The following is a 16,291-nucleotide window of genomic DNA, read 5'->3' on the forward strand; positions in this document are numbered from 1 at the left end:
AAAACACCACAAATGAGTATTTTAACCAGTAGTATTTCTTACATTTTTAATTTCCCTCAGTACATTTGTTTATCCAAAAATTCACATTTCCTTACACTGAATAGGAAAACCAAATGCATGCTAGAAATACTGACTTGTTCCAGAGTCCTAGACCATCAAACACCAACACAAAAATAATTTGGATAACACATTTAAAAAGAAACAATGTTACACAAAGATTTAGAATGGTGATAATTTAGGAAATATACATTTTGATAATCTAGTTTGGACTGCCGCAAGAAACTGAACTTCATATATCCTGCTATTAAGGGTTGGTTTATGAATACATTAACAACCATAACAGAACACTCAATAGTTAAGTAATTACCATAATCCATAGGGTTTTTGTTTAATGTAGACTGAAGATATAAATCATGTCAGTCTTAAAGTACTGTATATACTGACATTACATACTATTGGTTCCAACCCTCATTAGTTGCATTCCTAATAGTTCTCAGTATATATATACAGTATATATACTGTACAAGTCTTCTAGGATTCCTCTTCAACAGGTGAGTCCTCATAAACTTCTAGTTTATCATCTAAACACATTTCCTCATAGTGTGATCTTCTGAGAATTTTATCATTGTGCTTCTTAACTTGAAATACGTCCCACCTTTCTGGCAGAAGACCTCTGTTGAACAGCAATGATGCCAGGAAGGAGCCAAGCATGATTGTGATTAAAGAAAGCAGCATTGCCAGGGTTCTGAATGGAAAATATTGGACATAGACCCCGTCAATGAGTCTACAGTAAGGGAAATGAATCACTGGTGGGATGCTGAGTACGGGCTCGCCTCCTAATAACCTTAGCACTGCGCCCACAACAAAGCCTGCAGCAGCACCATAACTATTAGTACTGGGGAAATACAGAACACAGATGAGCTGAGAGAAAAGCACAGTGTAAATCACATCTCCACTTATCAGCCAGAATCCATAGACAGTGTCTGCTGTGACGGCGAGGCCTGTTCCGCACAACCCAACGACGAGCACAGAAACTCTCACCACCCACACCACTTCGTTCTCAGAAGCCTGGAGATATAGCATTGAAACAGCAAAACAAATGAGTAAAATACTCATGTGTGATAGCAATATAAACTGTCCTTATGTTTATCGCAGGTAACAAGGCTCACCGTTTTTCTCAAGATGTTCTTGTAGATATTTTGTGCGAACAGGGAGGCAGAAGACAGCATGGCAGAGTCCACTGAAGACATCACCGCTGCTGCGATGGCCCCGATACCAGCGATGGAGATGTAGGGTGGACAGAGGTGCTGCAGCGAGATGGGGAGAATCTTAGCGGCTTCACCTCTCTCAAATGGTGTGGGTAAGCCATAGCTCGTCTGGTTCCAGTCTGAAACAGAGCCGTAAAATGAGACCACAGGTATTTTTACAATGAGTTCTAACATGTATAAAAACCATTGCTGCAGTACATTAAAACATAATACTAAAGCCGAATGTTTATTCACAATACTGTAGTTCAAATGTACTGACTGTTCATTTAACTAGTACGGAAGGCTTGTACAGTATAATAGTGCTTATAACATCAGTGTTGATAGAGGAACAACAAAACATCCTGGAACATCAAAGGCGTAACATTAGTTTTAGTCATTAGTCATTAATACTCATGCTGAAATCATGACTTTCAAATGTACCTGGTTACAAAGCAGTACTGTTTACAATGACACAATAAGTAATTCAGGATTATAAATGGTTCCATTTGCTATTGATATAGTGTACTTTCACTCTCACAGAATCTTTCACAAATTGTAGATTATTTCCTTACTTGAAACTGAATTGATAAGAAACTGAATTGCTAGGCCTATTAATAGATACATGTAAGAGCATTTGAGTAGGTCTCCGTTTACTTAAAGCAACCCAGCATTAAAATCTAAAGGAGGTGAAATCCCCCAAAAAAGGGACAGGGGAATGAAATTAAAATAAAAAAATGCACCGGTTGACACTGCTGTGGCTCCAATAAGCACAGAGGGGACAGCCAAGATGAAAGAAAAGATGGCTGCAGCAAAGCATGTAACTTGGGCTTGGCAGGGAGATGCAGCAGACAGCACTCTCTGGTAGAACGCTTGATAGCAAACTCCTCCTAGAGCCTGAAGTTAATATGAAATATTAAAAAGACAACAAAACAGGTCAGCATGCCAGCTACACTGTAATGGAAACTACAAACTATAGCATAATACTTTGTCTGAAACAAGCAGAAGATTACTACATAACTCGAAAAACTGGTTTTACAACACACCATTTACTAATATTTATAGGGAAAATAATTAAAAGTAAGATACAAGGCCTTCTTTACAGGACATTATTTAGATTCACAATGGTCAATGGCATTTATGACTAATATTGACATAGAGGCTTTGGTAGGTGAGTTTCTCATGGCATCAAACTTACAAAAATCAGAAGATCATCTATCCATTTGCCCGCATCACTCAGCTCTAGTTTCCCAATCCACGGAGCTTGAAACAGTTCATGAACGGCTGTAAATCTGATATCTGTGGATGCTGGATTCTTCATTACAAATGGGATACAAAGCCCCTGTGATTAAAAGAGCACAAACCTTTGAAGGAATCAGCATTTTTAATTTATTTATGTATTTATTTATTTTTGTTTATATAATTATCATAAAGATACACTGGTAGATTTTTTGCTAGAAATACTGTATGCTGCAGTGCATTTATTATCCTACAAAAATAAAATAAAAATATTTTTGTGAAAAGCAAAATGCAAGTCCTTTTTTTCTTAGTGTTGCACAGATACTGAATTAATAATATACAAAGTCCATATTACATACTGTACATAAACGTTACTGTGGCACAGTGAGAAGCAGAGTTTATAATCTCTTTATAATCTAAACAGCTCCACCAATGTTGCTACAGTATTTTTCTGTGATCTATGCATTCTGGAAAACAGCATGACTGTCCAGCCTTGTTCTTGTGTCTTACCTAGCTCATTTGGATTTTAGTAGTTAACCACTTTGAGGATCTTGTTCATCTGTTTCTTGATACAGATTGGCTCCACCAATGTTTCTTCAGTATGTAGCTTCTTTCAGATTTCCACAATTCCATGTATCAAAGTTAGCTACAGTAGACCTCTAACAGACTCTTTAGACTTTGGTTATTTTACTCACTTCTTGGCTTTCCTAACAGAGCACCTTGCTCACAGTGTGTCACTAGAGACACAAGTCACTAGATTGTGCCAAGAAACCATGGTTTCCAAAATTACCCTGCATATCTACAACATCATCAGCTGTTGAAACAAGTAAACAGGGGCTGACAGCAGCCACAGTAAAGCCAGAATTGTCAGGATTTAGATCTTTTCTGGTCAAATCTATAACACAAAGTATTAAACCATAAAAAGTATTATAAGGTATTAAACTGTCTCAGTGGAAGTTCGAAATACAGAATCTCAATTCAATGGAATTCTGCCTAAGAGTGTTGAAGGCTTGTGCAGTTGTTATAGACACTTGCTTAGCTATGTAAACAATCAAAGTCATGTCACAACTTTTCAGCTTTTCCTGTAGTACTAGGTAGTTTTTAGACAATTTTATTGGATCTCAGAATCTACCAAAATGGTATGTCTGAAATAAAGGTAAGAGGTAAAAGCTCAAATTCAAACTACTGAACTGGTACTTTGATCAAATAATACTTGATGTTGCTTTTTGTAGTAACAAACTTCTTAATCTTTATTATGGATATCCCTTTGTGTCACTCTGGACTTGTGGTATTCATGGAAATGGACAGCAGTTTCTCTGTGGCTAGCAGAGCCGTGCAGCACTGGGTCCCTAGGTTCAATTCTGGACCTGGGGTACTATCTGCATGGAGTTTGAATGTTCTCCCTGGTTCACATACTGTAGCTTTCCTCCCACAGTCCGAGGACATACAGGTTGGTTAACTGCCTTCTGAAAGGAATTGGCCCTGTTGCTAGTGTGTGTGTGTGTGTGTGTGTGTGTGTGTGTGTGTGTGTGTGTGTGTGTGTGTGTGTGTGTGTGTGTGTGTGTGTGTGTGTGTGTGTGTGTGTGTGTGTGTGTGCACAGTTTGCCCATTATTTGCCAACATGGGCTCTTGCTCTCCTGTGACCCTGAATGTGATGTAGCAGTTAGACAATGGGTGGATAGATGGATTAACGGAAGACTGTGGTACCATATAAAGGCTTCATTACTGTATAAAAACACACAAAGACAATTTGATAGCCTGCCATTAAAGACGGAAACTCTGGGCTCCTCTTGTGAATTCTACATAACTTTGATCCATCATGCTCATTGCGTTGTTTGTAGAAATACTATAAATACATAAAAGCACAGTTTTAAAGTATAATTTGCATTTCCTAAATAAAAGTGTCTTTGGACTAGAATTGCACCACATGCATATAAAACATTATAAGAAAAAAATAGTGTTCACTTACCAGACTGATCAGCATGGTAGTTAGCTGAATTACATCTGTGTATGCTACCGAGTACAGGCCTCCCAACAGTGTATATACTATGGCCACTAAAGCCGAGATTAGGATTGAGTGAACGGAAGATATGTCCAGTATAACACTCATTGTTCCTCCTGTAACAGTTTATTAAAACAAAATGCCCATGACACATCTGAAAAAATGTTCATTGTCATTGCTTCTCAGATAAAAAACGCTGCCTCTGGCAAACAGCCGTCTAGGTATTCTGACTACACTATGTGCAAAACGGCACTGTTAATGCCAAAGAAAAAGAAATTGTCCTCATTATGTTAAGACGGTGACAATTATTTTGATTTCTCATTCTTGCAGAATAACAGCCCTTTTACTGGCTTCTTCATCGAACTGCTTTGAAATAATGCTCTTTAACAATTGTGTTGACGACTAGTGTCTTACATTGTTGAAAAGGAGAACGTAAGAGACAGCTGAATGGAAATCACACATGTTTTGATTCATAACTGTATTTTACATGTTATGAAGTGGTTTTAGTTGTATTTTTAATATTATATATAAAAATAACACATTCTTTTGTTTACAAAGAGAAGTTGAGCTTTTACTTACCTAAAGCGCTTAGAACGCAAGCCACCCATAATACATCTCCAACGAAAGCAGGTATTAGAAGAAAACTTGTGAGTGTGTTTCCATATTTTTGTTGAAATGGATCCATCATTGTCACATACTGTTTGGATCTCATTGGCTTGGCAAAGAAAATCCCACCTAATTTGAAAAAGTGGTGCTGAAATGTTTTATGGTGTAAAGCCATACAGGTAATGTGACAATCTCTTTCACTTTATCACCCATATTGTGTAAGGTATTTCGCTGAGAGTATACAGTAGTACAAGGTGTCCAACCCTGGTCCTAAAGAGCCACCATCCAGTAAGTCTTATAGATCACTGTTAAATCATCAATTTGTGAAGACTTGGTATACTTTCGAGTTTTGATCAATTTTGAAAATTAATTAAGTAAATGAATAGGTTCTGTTAAGTCAGGTTGTCCTTGAACAGAACAGGGTTTTAGTAGATTCATATCAAATGACCTTTACACTAATTTGCCGAACAATTGCCTGCTTCAATACAATAAATGATTGACAGATTTAGGGTTTATAAAATCTGATCGATTGTGATCTCTAGGATAACTGATAGACCTGATATAGTCATCATGCAGGTGTCTTCTCCACTAATGGGACATTTACTCACCAACAACAAAGTTGATCACATATGCCAGGGGTCCCAGTGCCCAGATCAAGCCCTGTGTAGGAACATAAACTGCTTCTGCTGTCCCTATGATATAGCCTCCTCCAACCCACGTGGCTGAAAACATACAAAAAAACACTGCTGTTAATTGTTAAATCTTCATTCACTGAGGAAACATTTTGGGCCCTTGTAGGAGAAGAACAGAATCTACCTCAAATTCTCCTACTTAGAATGTGTTCCAGTGTGTTACAGGCACATGAACACATCTGGGCATCTTACCTGTCATGGTAAAAATCCCAATGAAAACATGAATATTGCGACCTCCAACCATAGTGACTTCACTCCTGTTCCCTGTGCACTTCTTTTCTTCCTTTCTGGACTTTCTAGAAGCCCAGATTCCAGTAACAAGGATGACTATGTAAAACACAATGACAGCTATCAGGCCAGGGATATTGACAGCCATCTTATCCTGTAGATTCCTGAGAAATGCACAAAAGAAAACAAAAAATATATAAACAACACAGTTTGTCATACAGATCCTCAAGTAATGTGAAAAAACTATGCAGGTACTGTATATTTCGTTCATAATGTAACTACCTGATTTTTTTCCAGTATGTCACCATGAGAGACAGGTGTTATCATTCATTTTTTTGTAATAGTGGGGTGTTAGTTCCTTTCATATATAATTTGTTTTCATTTATAAACCCTTGGATATCCGCTGTTAAAAGTAGATCTAACAAGGTTTTGTTTAATAAACCTGATTTACCTAATTTGTGTACGTTTGGGCAAAGGAACAGTAATTAATTTATTACAGGTATGTCAATACAGTACATTGGGTTGTGCATGTTGTGTGCATTATAAATAAATACAAAAAATATATAAAGTATATCCATAATTATCTGTATAACTATAACCTTCAGTTAAAGTACAGTATATAAGAAGCGTCTAGTATGGTAGCAAGTAAATACTAGACAAGTACTTGCAAGCAGCACCGTCAGGAGTAGCAATGTAGTTATTGACAGCACTCTTATACTGGTGCCAGATCATTATCGAAGGTTTCGCAATGTAGTAGTGTACAACAACTGCAAAGAGTTTAAAATCGTCAATCTCTCAAACAAGATTAACACCTGACGTTGATCTCGTTCAATTTGAATATCAGTCCTGCAGTGGTTCGGACACACGGGTATGTCTGAGCATTTTCTCTAGCTGTTGAAGATTACAGTACGTCTGACAGCTACCTTTTTCAAGGAACAGAAATATACTGCACAGTGGTTATCAGGCTTCAATCAAAATGGGTTTTTAAAGTTCGCTGAGTCTGAACGCAATGACCCCTACACCTGTGTTAAATTGATAGATTAACGCTTGACGCATCCCAACAATAAAATAGTGACTAAATAAAAATAGGTAACCATCTCCTATGACATTATCAATACTCGTTTTGCATTTCATGTTTGTTTCACATTTCTAAATTAGTTTAAAAATAATCGCCCATGATTAGCAGTGCAAAGGTAAAGTCACGATCAGACCGATAACTGTTCTTAAATCGGAATATTTAACACTTCAAACACTACTTTAAATTCAAATAATTAAAATTAAATATAGTATACTTAAAATGCATGTACAGGTACTGTAGGTGCATTGGTTACTGCTAATCTTGCTGTATCTTAACTGAAAAAATCTTGAATTTAAAAACGCTACAGTCAAACCTACCTTGTGGACGCGGGTTAGAATACAGGAGAGAAACAAACTCTTCAACCAAACCGTTTGGGAGGCGTCATTTAGGAACCATATAAATTCTATTTATTAATAGTGTAACGAATATGCCCCTGCGCATAACAGGGATGTTGGCCGCCCGGGCGGAGGAAGGTCTTCATCAGCTCAGCCAGCAAGACCCTTGTTGAGCGACACATGAGACCCGGCTTCGCGTTAGTGAAGGACTAACTTAGGCGGGAGCAGTAAGGGCACAAGCCCAAGAACCCGAATCCATTACAATATTGATGCCAGGACTTCAGTGCGATTTGCTACGTACTGTACTTTGCCAATCCTTAGCAGTTGTTCAGAGGAATGTTAAAAATAAATAAGTGTCCTGTATCAGTTAAGGTACACTTTTCACTGCCTGGTGAGATGTGTCTGTTCTTGAGCCCACTTGTATTGAAACATCTCTAATTTACCATCTGAACTTTGTTTTTGTATAACAGTATGTTAAATGCATGTATAATATATGAGTCTTAGCCCATTTTGTGATAGTTTTCTCTAGCTGACAGGCTTTACCAACACATGGGAAGAAGAAGAATTTAGATCTCAAAATGTATTATTTACCTACACCCCTCACAACCCTTGTTCATCTGATTGTGGTCTTGGGTTTGGTTGACAGGGCCCTCTCTTGTTATGCCTCTTAGCTTTCGTATGGCACCCCGAAGGATGTCAGAGAGTCACCTACCCTGAAGAGATTCAAAGGCAGTTTATGATGCTAATTTTTTCTGTCCTTGTTGTTTTTTTTACCTTTCCTGTAAAACACTTTGAGAAGCTACTTTTAAAGGCACTACATAAAATAAAGTTTATTATCACATGTCTGTTTCATGCCAAGGCTCCCTGAAGACATTTATAATGAATATTTCCTCTGATAAACATGAAATGGCATTGTGAGACAGTTGTTTGCAAAGCAGGCAGGAGAAGTGTGCTCAGACTCAGTTTTTTCCTATTTTTTCCACACCCAAGCAGTCAAGTTACTTCACAAGCTGTCTTCCTTGTGGAAGATCTCCAGTAGAATCAGTGCCAGTCCGGTTGAAGGAGAAGAAGACAATGAAGACATTGCAGGTCTGGAGCTATTCCTTGGACTCCACCTCTTTTCCCCATCTTATCGTGGATAGTTCTGTCTTTAGTGCCATGAGAAAGCTAGATTTCTACTGTTTATTACCAAAAAATATCAAATTTTTTATGTTTTTCGATGGCAATTTTTTAACGATTTTCTTTGGTATGATAATTATGAAAAGCTCAAATATAAAATAATCCTTCAAATACTTACTTGTAACATGTAATACGTACCAGTAAATCATTCTTATAGACATATTTTTTACATATGACCTGAAAGCTTCCCCGTGGACTACATATACTGTACATCATATACAGTAGAAGACAAAATAGTCTGCAACTTAAACTCAAACATTTAGTGTGAGATGAGAGATTTACTTCACAAAGGTGAAAAGGTGAAAGTGTAGAATTACATTTTCCACATACTTATCATCGTGCACTTACAAGTTTGCAGTGAGACTGAATTATTTTACACTAGAAGAATGTGCAATTAAATTAAATGAAGGTTGGGGAGAAATCTTTATCTCTTGGTGTGAATTAAGAACAATTAAAAACAGACACAAATCTGTTCCTAAAAGAGGAATTTCTGGATCCCAAAAACAGAAACGCAGTGAAAAGGACAAGTCATGACAGATACTAAAATGCACTGAATACACAACAACTTTCCGTGATTTCTGCCTTTTTTTTTCTTCAGTACATTTGTTTCAAAAAGATAAGATTTATTGTCCTCTGAGGGAATTGTTTTGTGGACACGCAGCACTTCTGTACATTTAAATATAATGCAGAAAAAATACAAACATTGCACATCACTCTATTGCACATGTACTGTATAACACATAACTTTAACGCACACTTTATTAAGTGCCCGACCAGAGAAAACAAAACATTGGACTTATTATATGCCAATGCTAAGGACGCATATAGCTCCACAGCCCTCCCCCCCTGGCAGATCAGATCACAACCTTGTCCTGCTTACCACTATACAAGCCTATTGTCCAGCATCAACCTGCGACCATGAGGACTTTGAGGAGATGGGCTCAGGAGGCTGTGGAGGATCTACGTGGTGCTTTGGAGGTTACCAACTGGGATGTGCTCTGCGAGCCACATGGGGACGACATAGACAACATGGTGGTCTGTGTTACTGACTACATTAACTTCTGCGCAGACAACACCATTCCCACCAAAGACGTACACTGCTTTCCCTTTTTCAGAAGTCCTCAGACGGCTCTGCAATTGTGGGATGTGTCAAGGGTGGGCAGGATGAAGAGTACAGAGGACTGGTCCGCAGCTTTGTGGAGTGGTGTGGGGAGAACCACCTGCAATCGAATGTGGCAAAGACGAAGGAGCTGGTGATAGATTTCAGGAGGAAAAGGGTCCAACCCACTCCTGTCTACATCCATTGGAGTGGTGTGGAGATATTGGACTCATACAAGTACCTGGGAGTGCACATCGACGATAGACTGGAATGGTCTAAGAACACCCAGGCCATCTACAAGAAGGGTCAGAGCCAACTTTACTTCTTGAGGAGGCTCAGGTCATTCAATGTGTGTAGTAAGATGCTACATATGTTCTATCAGTCGGTTGTGGCAAGTGCTGGGGCTCTGGGATTAGAGCAGGGGATGCTAACAGGCTGAACAAGCTCATTAGAGAGCAAGCTCTGTCATTGGATCTGACCTGGACCCCCTGGAGGTAGTGGCTGAGAGGAGAATGGTGTCCAAACTAGAAGCCATCATGGACAACGTCTCCCATCCCCTCTATGACAAAATGAAGAGCACATTCAGCAATAGGCTGATCCAACCATGGTGCGACAGGGAGCGCTACAGAAGGTCATTCTTGCCATCTGCCATAAGACTGTACAACGCATCAACTTTATGTCTGGGCAGGGGCAACATTGACATTGACCTGTTTTTTAACTAAACAGTAAACTCTCTGCTTACATCTGGCTTTTCCCATTTACAACTGTTTTTTGAGCAGTATATGCCAGGGACTTGTGCAATATATTTTTATTTATAATATGCAATACAACTTTTTGTGTACCGTTCTGGTTTGTTCTTTGTATATTCCGGACTGTGAGCAACTCTTCTTAGTGCACTTCTCACTGACTGTACTGATTGTATTGTATTGTATTGTTGTAATATTGTATCATTTTGTTACACTGTGCTGTGTTGACTGTGCTAAGCTGCTGTTGCACTGCAATTTCCCTCACGGGATCAATAAAGTATCTATCTATAACAACATATAACACTTATAACACATTACAAAACATATTAGTGGATTGTAAAGGTAAAAAATTGTGTTTATCCTTGTCATTTGCATTGACAGCTTTAATGGATAGTGGAACAAAGTAATGTTTGTATCTGTTTGACTTACATTTGGGATACCTAAAACATTTGCCAGAAGGAAGAAGTTGTTATTCAGAATTGAGGATGTGGGAAGGGTCTGATATAATTTGTTTTGCCTGTTTGATTATGGCTTTTTCAAAGATTGTCTGCAGGAAGGGGTGCTGTTTCACTCCCATGACCTTCAAAGCTATTTGGATGAGACGGGTAATTTGCGATCTGATAAGTTACCAAACCACACTGTTATTCCATATCTGATAATGCTCTCGATTACAGTATGGTAAAAGAGCAGCATTATTTCCTTTAAAACCCAAACACTCTTAGTTTGTGGTGGATTACTACATGTGAGTGATCACCAACTTCTCTGGGATCAAAAACTATTTCTTTTGTTTTTATTTGATTTTTTTCCAGTATGTCACCATGAGAGACAGGTGTTATCATTCATTTTTTTGTAATAGTGGGGTGTTAGTTCCTTTCATATATAATTTGTTTTCATTTATAAACCCTTGGATATCCGCTGTTAAAAGTTGATCTAACAAGGTTTTGTTTAATAAACCTGATTTATCTAATTTGTGTACGTTTGGGCAAAGGAACAGTAATTAATTTATTACAGGTATGTCAATACAGTACATTGGGTTGTGCATGTTATGTGCATTATAAATAAATACAAAAAATATATAAAGTATATCCATAATTATCTGTATAACTATAACCTACAGTTAAAGTACAGTATATAAGAAGAGTCTAGTATGGTAGCAAGTAAATACTAGACAAGTACTTGCAAGCAGCACCGTCAGGAGTAGCAATGTAGATAATGACAGCACTCTTATACTGGTGCCAGATCATAATCGAAGGTTTCACAATGTAGTAGTGTACAACAACTGCAAAGAGTTTAAAATCGTCAATCTCTCAAACAAGATTTACACCTGACGTTGATCTCGTTCAATTTGAATATCAGTCCTGCAGTGGTTCGGACACACGGGTATGTCTGAGCATTTTCTCTAGCCGTTGAAGATTACAGTAAGTCTGACAGCTACCTTTTTCAAGGAACAGAAATATACTGCACGGTGGTTATCAGGCTTCAATCAAAATGGGTTTTTAAAGTTCGCTGAGTCTGAACGCAATGACCCCTACACCTGTGTTAAATTGATAGATTAACGCTTGACGCATCCCAACAATAAAATAGTGACTAAATAAAAATAGGTAACCATCTCCTATGACATTATCAATACTCGTTTTGCATTTCATGTTTGTTTCACATTTCTAAATTAGTTTAAAAATAATCGCCCATGATTAGCAGTGCAAAGGTAAAGTCACGATCAGACCGATAACTGTTCTTAAATCGGAATATTTAACACTTCAAACACTACTTTAAATTCAAATAATTAAAATTAAATATAGTATACTTAAAATGCATGTACGGGTACTGTAGGTGCATTGGTTACTGCTAATCTTGCTGTATCTTAACTGAAAAAATCTTGAATTTAAAAACGCTACAGTCAAACCTACCTTGTGGACGCGGGTTAGAATACAGGAGAGAAACAAACTCTTCAACCAAACCGTTTGGGAGGCGTCATTTAGGAACCATATAAATTATATTTATTAATAGTGTAACGAATATGCCCCTGCGCATAACAGGGATGTTGGCCGCCTGGGTGGAGGAAGGTCTTCATCAGCTCAGCCAGCAAGACCCTTGTTGAGCGACACATGAGACCCGGCTTCGCGTCCATGTAGTGAAGGACTAACTTGGGCGGGAGCAGTAAGGGCACAAGCCCAAGAACCCGAATCCATTACAATATTGATGCCAGGACTTCAGTGTCCTGTATCAGTTAAGGTACACTTTTCACTGCCTGGTGAGATGTGTCTGTTCTTGATCCCACTTGTATTGAAACATCTCTAATTTACCATCTGAACCTGTATGGAACTAATTGTTTTTGTATAACAGTATGTTAAATGAATGTATAATATATGAGTCTTAACCCATTTTGTTGTAGTTTTCTCTAGCTGACAGGCTTTACCAACACATGGGAAGAAGAAGAATTTAGATCTCAAAAGGTATTACTTACCTACACCCCTCACAACCCTTGTTCATCTGATTGTGGTCTTGGGTTTGGTTGACAGGGCCCTCTCTTGTTATGCCTCTTAGCTTTCGAATGCCACACCGAAGGATGTCAGAAAGTCACCTACCCTGAGGAGATTCAAAGGCAGTTTATTATGCAAATTTTTTATCTTCTGTCCTTCATGTTTTTTTTACCTTTCCTGTAAAACACTTTGAGAAGCTACTTTTAAAGCACTATATAAAATAAAGTTTATTATCACATGTCTGTTTCATGCCAAGGCTCCCTGAAGACATTTATAATGAATATTTCCTCTGATAAACATGAAATGGCATTGTGAGACAGTTGTTTGCAAAGCAGGCAGGAGAAGTGTGCTCAGACTCAGTTTTTTCCTATTTTTTCCACACCCAAGCAGTCAAGTTACTTCACAAGCTGTCTTCCTTGTGGAAGATCTCCAGTAGAATCAGTGCCAGTCCGGGTGAAGGAGAAGAAGACAATGAAGACATTGCAGGTCTGGAGCTATTCCTTGGACTCCACCTCTTTTCCCCATCTTATCGTCGATAGTTCTGTCTTTAGTGCCATGAGAAAGCTAGATTTCTACTGTTTATTACCAAAAAATATCATTTTTTTTATGTTTTTCGATGGCATTTTTTAAACGATTTTCTTTGGTATGATAATTATGAAAAGCTCAAATATAAAATAATCCTTCAAATACTTACTTGTAACATGTAATACGTACCAGTAAATCATTCTTATAGACATATTTTTTACATATGACCTGAAAGCTTCCCCGTGGACTACATATACTGTACATCATATACAGTAGAAGACAAAATAGTCTGCAACTTAAACTCAAACATTTAGTGTGAGATGAGAGATTTACTTCACAAAGGTGAAAAGGTGAAAGTGTAGAATTACATTTTCCACATACTTATCATCGTGCACTTACAAGTTTGCAGTGAGACTGAATTATTTTACACTAGAAGAATGTGCAATTAAATTAAATGAAGGTTGGGGAGAAATCTTTATCTCTTGGTGTGAATTAAGAACAATTAAAAACAGACACAAATCTGTTCCTAAAAGAGGAATTTCTGGATCCCAAAAACAGAAACGCAGTGAAAAGGACAAGTCATGACAGATACTAAAATGCACTGAATACACAACAACTTTCCGTGATTTCTGCCTTTATTTTTCTTCAGTACATTTGTTTCAAAAAGATAAGATTTATTGTCCTCTGAGGGAATTGTTTTGTGGACACGCAGCACTTCTGTACATTTAAATATAATGCAGAAAAAATACAAACATTGCACATCACTCTATTGCACATGTACTGTATAACACATAACTTTAACGCACACTTTATTAAGTGCCCGACCAGAGAAAACAAAACATTGGACTTATTATATGCCAATGCTAAGGACGCATATAGCTCCACAGCCCTCCCCCCCTGGCAGATCAGATCACAACCTTGTCCTGCTTACCACTATACAAGCCTATTGTCCAGCATCAACCTGCGACCATGAGGACTTTGAGGAGATGGGCTCAGGAGGCTGTGGAGGATCTACGTGGTGCTTTGGAGGTTACCAACTGGGATGTGCTCTGCGAGCCACATGGGGACGACATAGACAACATGGTGGTCTGTGTTACTGACTACATTAACTTCTGCGCAGACAACACCATTCCCACCAAAGACGTACACTGCTTTCCCTTTTTCAGAAGTCCTCAGACGGCTCTGCAATTGTGGGATGTGTCAAGGGTGGGCAGGATGAAGAGTACAGAGGACTGGTCCGCAGCTTTGTGGAGTGGTGTGGGGAGAACCACCTGCAATCGAATGTGGCAAAGACGAAGGAGCTGGTGATAGATTTCAGGAGGAAAAGGGTCCAACCCACTCCTGTCTACATCCATTGGAGTGGTGTGGAGATATTGGACTCATACAAGTACCTGGGAGTGCACATCGACGATAGACTGGAATGGTCTAAGAACACCCAGGCCATCTACAAGAAGGGTCAGAGCCAACTTTACTTCTTGAGGAGGCTCAGGTCATTCAATGTGTGTAGTAAGATGCTACATATGTTCTATCAGTCGGTTGTGGCAAGTGCTGGGGCTCTGGGATTAGAGCAGGGGATGCTAACAGGCTGAACAAGCTCATTAGAGAGCAAGCTCTGTCATTGGATCTGACCTGGACCCCCTGGAGGTAGTGGCTGAGAGGAGAATGGTGTCCAAACTAGAAGCCATCATGGACAACGTCTCCCATCCCCTCTATGACAAAATGAAGAGCACATTCAGCAATAGGCTGATCCAACCATGGTGCGACAGGGAGCGCTACAGAAGGTCATTCTTGCCATCTGCCATAAGACTGTACAACGCATCAACTTTATGTCTGGGCAGGGGCAACATTGACATTGACCTGTTTTTGAACTAAACAGTAAACTCTCTGCTTACATCTGGCTTTTCCCATTTACAACTGTTTTTTGAGCAATATATGCCAGGGACTTGTGCAATATATTTTTATTTATAATATGCAATACAACTTTTTGTGTACCGTTCTGGTTTGTTCTTTGTATATTCCGGACTGTGAGCAACTCTTCTTAGTGCACTTCTCACTGACTGTACTGATTGTATTGTATTGTATTGTTGTAATATTGTATCATTTTGTTACACTGTGCTGTGTTGACTGTGCTAAGCTGCTGTTGCACTGCAATTTCCCACACGGGATCAATAAAGTATCTATCAATAACAACATATAACACTTATAACACATTACAAAACATATTAGTGGATTGTAAAGGTAAAAAATTGTGTTTTTCTTGTCATTTGCATTGACAGCTTTAATGGATAGTGGAACAAAGTAATGTTTGTATCTGTTTGACTTACATTTGGGATACCTAAAACGTTTGCCAGAAGGAAGAAGTTGTTATTCAGAATTGAGGATGTGGGAAGGGTCTGATATAATTTGTTTTGCCTGTTTGATTATGGCTTTTTCAAAGATTGTCTGCAGGGAGGAGTGCTGTTTCACTCCCATGACCTTCAAAGCTATTTGGATGAGACGGGTAATTTGCGATCTGATAAGTTACCAAACCACACTGTTATTCCATATCTGATAATGCTCTTGATTACAGTATGGTAAAAGAGCAGCATTATTTCCTTTAAAACCCAAACACTCTTAGTTTGTGGTGGATTACTACATGTGAGTGATCACCAACTTCTCTGGGATCAAAAACTATTTCTTTTGTTTTTATTAACATTCAAAATTGGGCTATTGTTGTCACACCATTGCACAAACCTTTGGATTTCTGTCATGTACACATATGAACCGCTTCCTCTATGCATTAAGCCAAGCAGAGCTGTATCATCTGAGAATTTGAAAGTGAAGTTGCTTTGACTACTG

At 38.4% G+C, this 16,291-nt stretch overlaps 1 protein-coding gene across 2 annotated transcripts; it reads right to left on the reverse strand.

Moving 5' to 3' along the window:
• Positions 1–17: 17 nt before the first annotated feature.
• On the reverse strand, positions 18–7,717 carry LOC148658194 (high-affinity choline transporter 1-like). Of its 2 annotated transcripts, XM_088639272.1 has the most exons (9): positions 7,407–7,704; positions 5,976–6,175; positions 5,700–5,813; positions 5,065–5,220; positions 4,453–4,601; positions 2,443–2,586; positions 1,988–2,141; positions 1,170–1,387; positions 18–1,068 (listed from the first exon to the last, which is right to left on the reverse strand). In XM_088639272.1, exons 2-9 carry the CDS (start codon positions 6,157–6,159, stop codon positions 532–534), a joined length of 1,656 nt encoding a protein of 551 aa, XP_088495398.1. In that variant the 5' UTR covers positions 6,160–6,175; positions 7,407–7,704; the 3' UTR covers positions 18–531. The 2 variants fall into 2 exon arrangements, with proteins under 2 accessions (XP_088495398.1, XP_088495399.1); XM_088639273.1 differs by lacking the exon at positions 1,988–2,141 and having other exon boundaries at positions 1,170–1,307; positions 7,407–7,717.
• Positions 7,718–16,291: the final 8,574 nt, after the last annotated feature.

This window comes from Lepisosteus platostomus, chromosome 7 (genome assembly GCF_059453375.1).
Source record: "Lepisosteus platostomus isolate fLepPlt1 chromosome 7, fLepPlt1.hap1, whole genome shotgun sequence".
Lineage (NCBI taxonomy): Eukaryota > Metazoa > Chordata > Actinopteri > Semionotiformes > Lepisosteidae > Lepisosteus > Lepisosteus platostomus.

What these genes read in the sequence shown, in the direction of transcription:
- LOC148658194 (XM_088639272.1), bottom strand. Translation starts at nt 6,159, where the DNA reads ATGGCTGTCAATATCCCTGGCCTGATAGCTGTCATTGTGTTTTACATA. An exon ending in CTACCATGCTGATCAGTCTG is followed by an intron (nt 2,587 to 4,452) that starts GTAAGTGAACAC and finishes TTTTAATCACAG; the next exon opens with GGGCTTTGTATCCCATTTGT. An exon ending in AGCCACAGCAGTGTCAACCG is followed by an intron (nt 1,388 to 1,987) that starts GTGCATTTTTTT and finishes GCTCTGTTTCAG; the next exon opens with ACTGGAACCAGACGAGCTAT.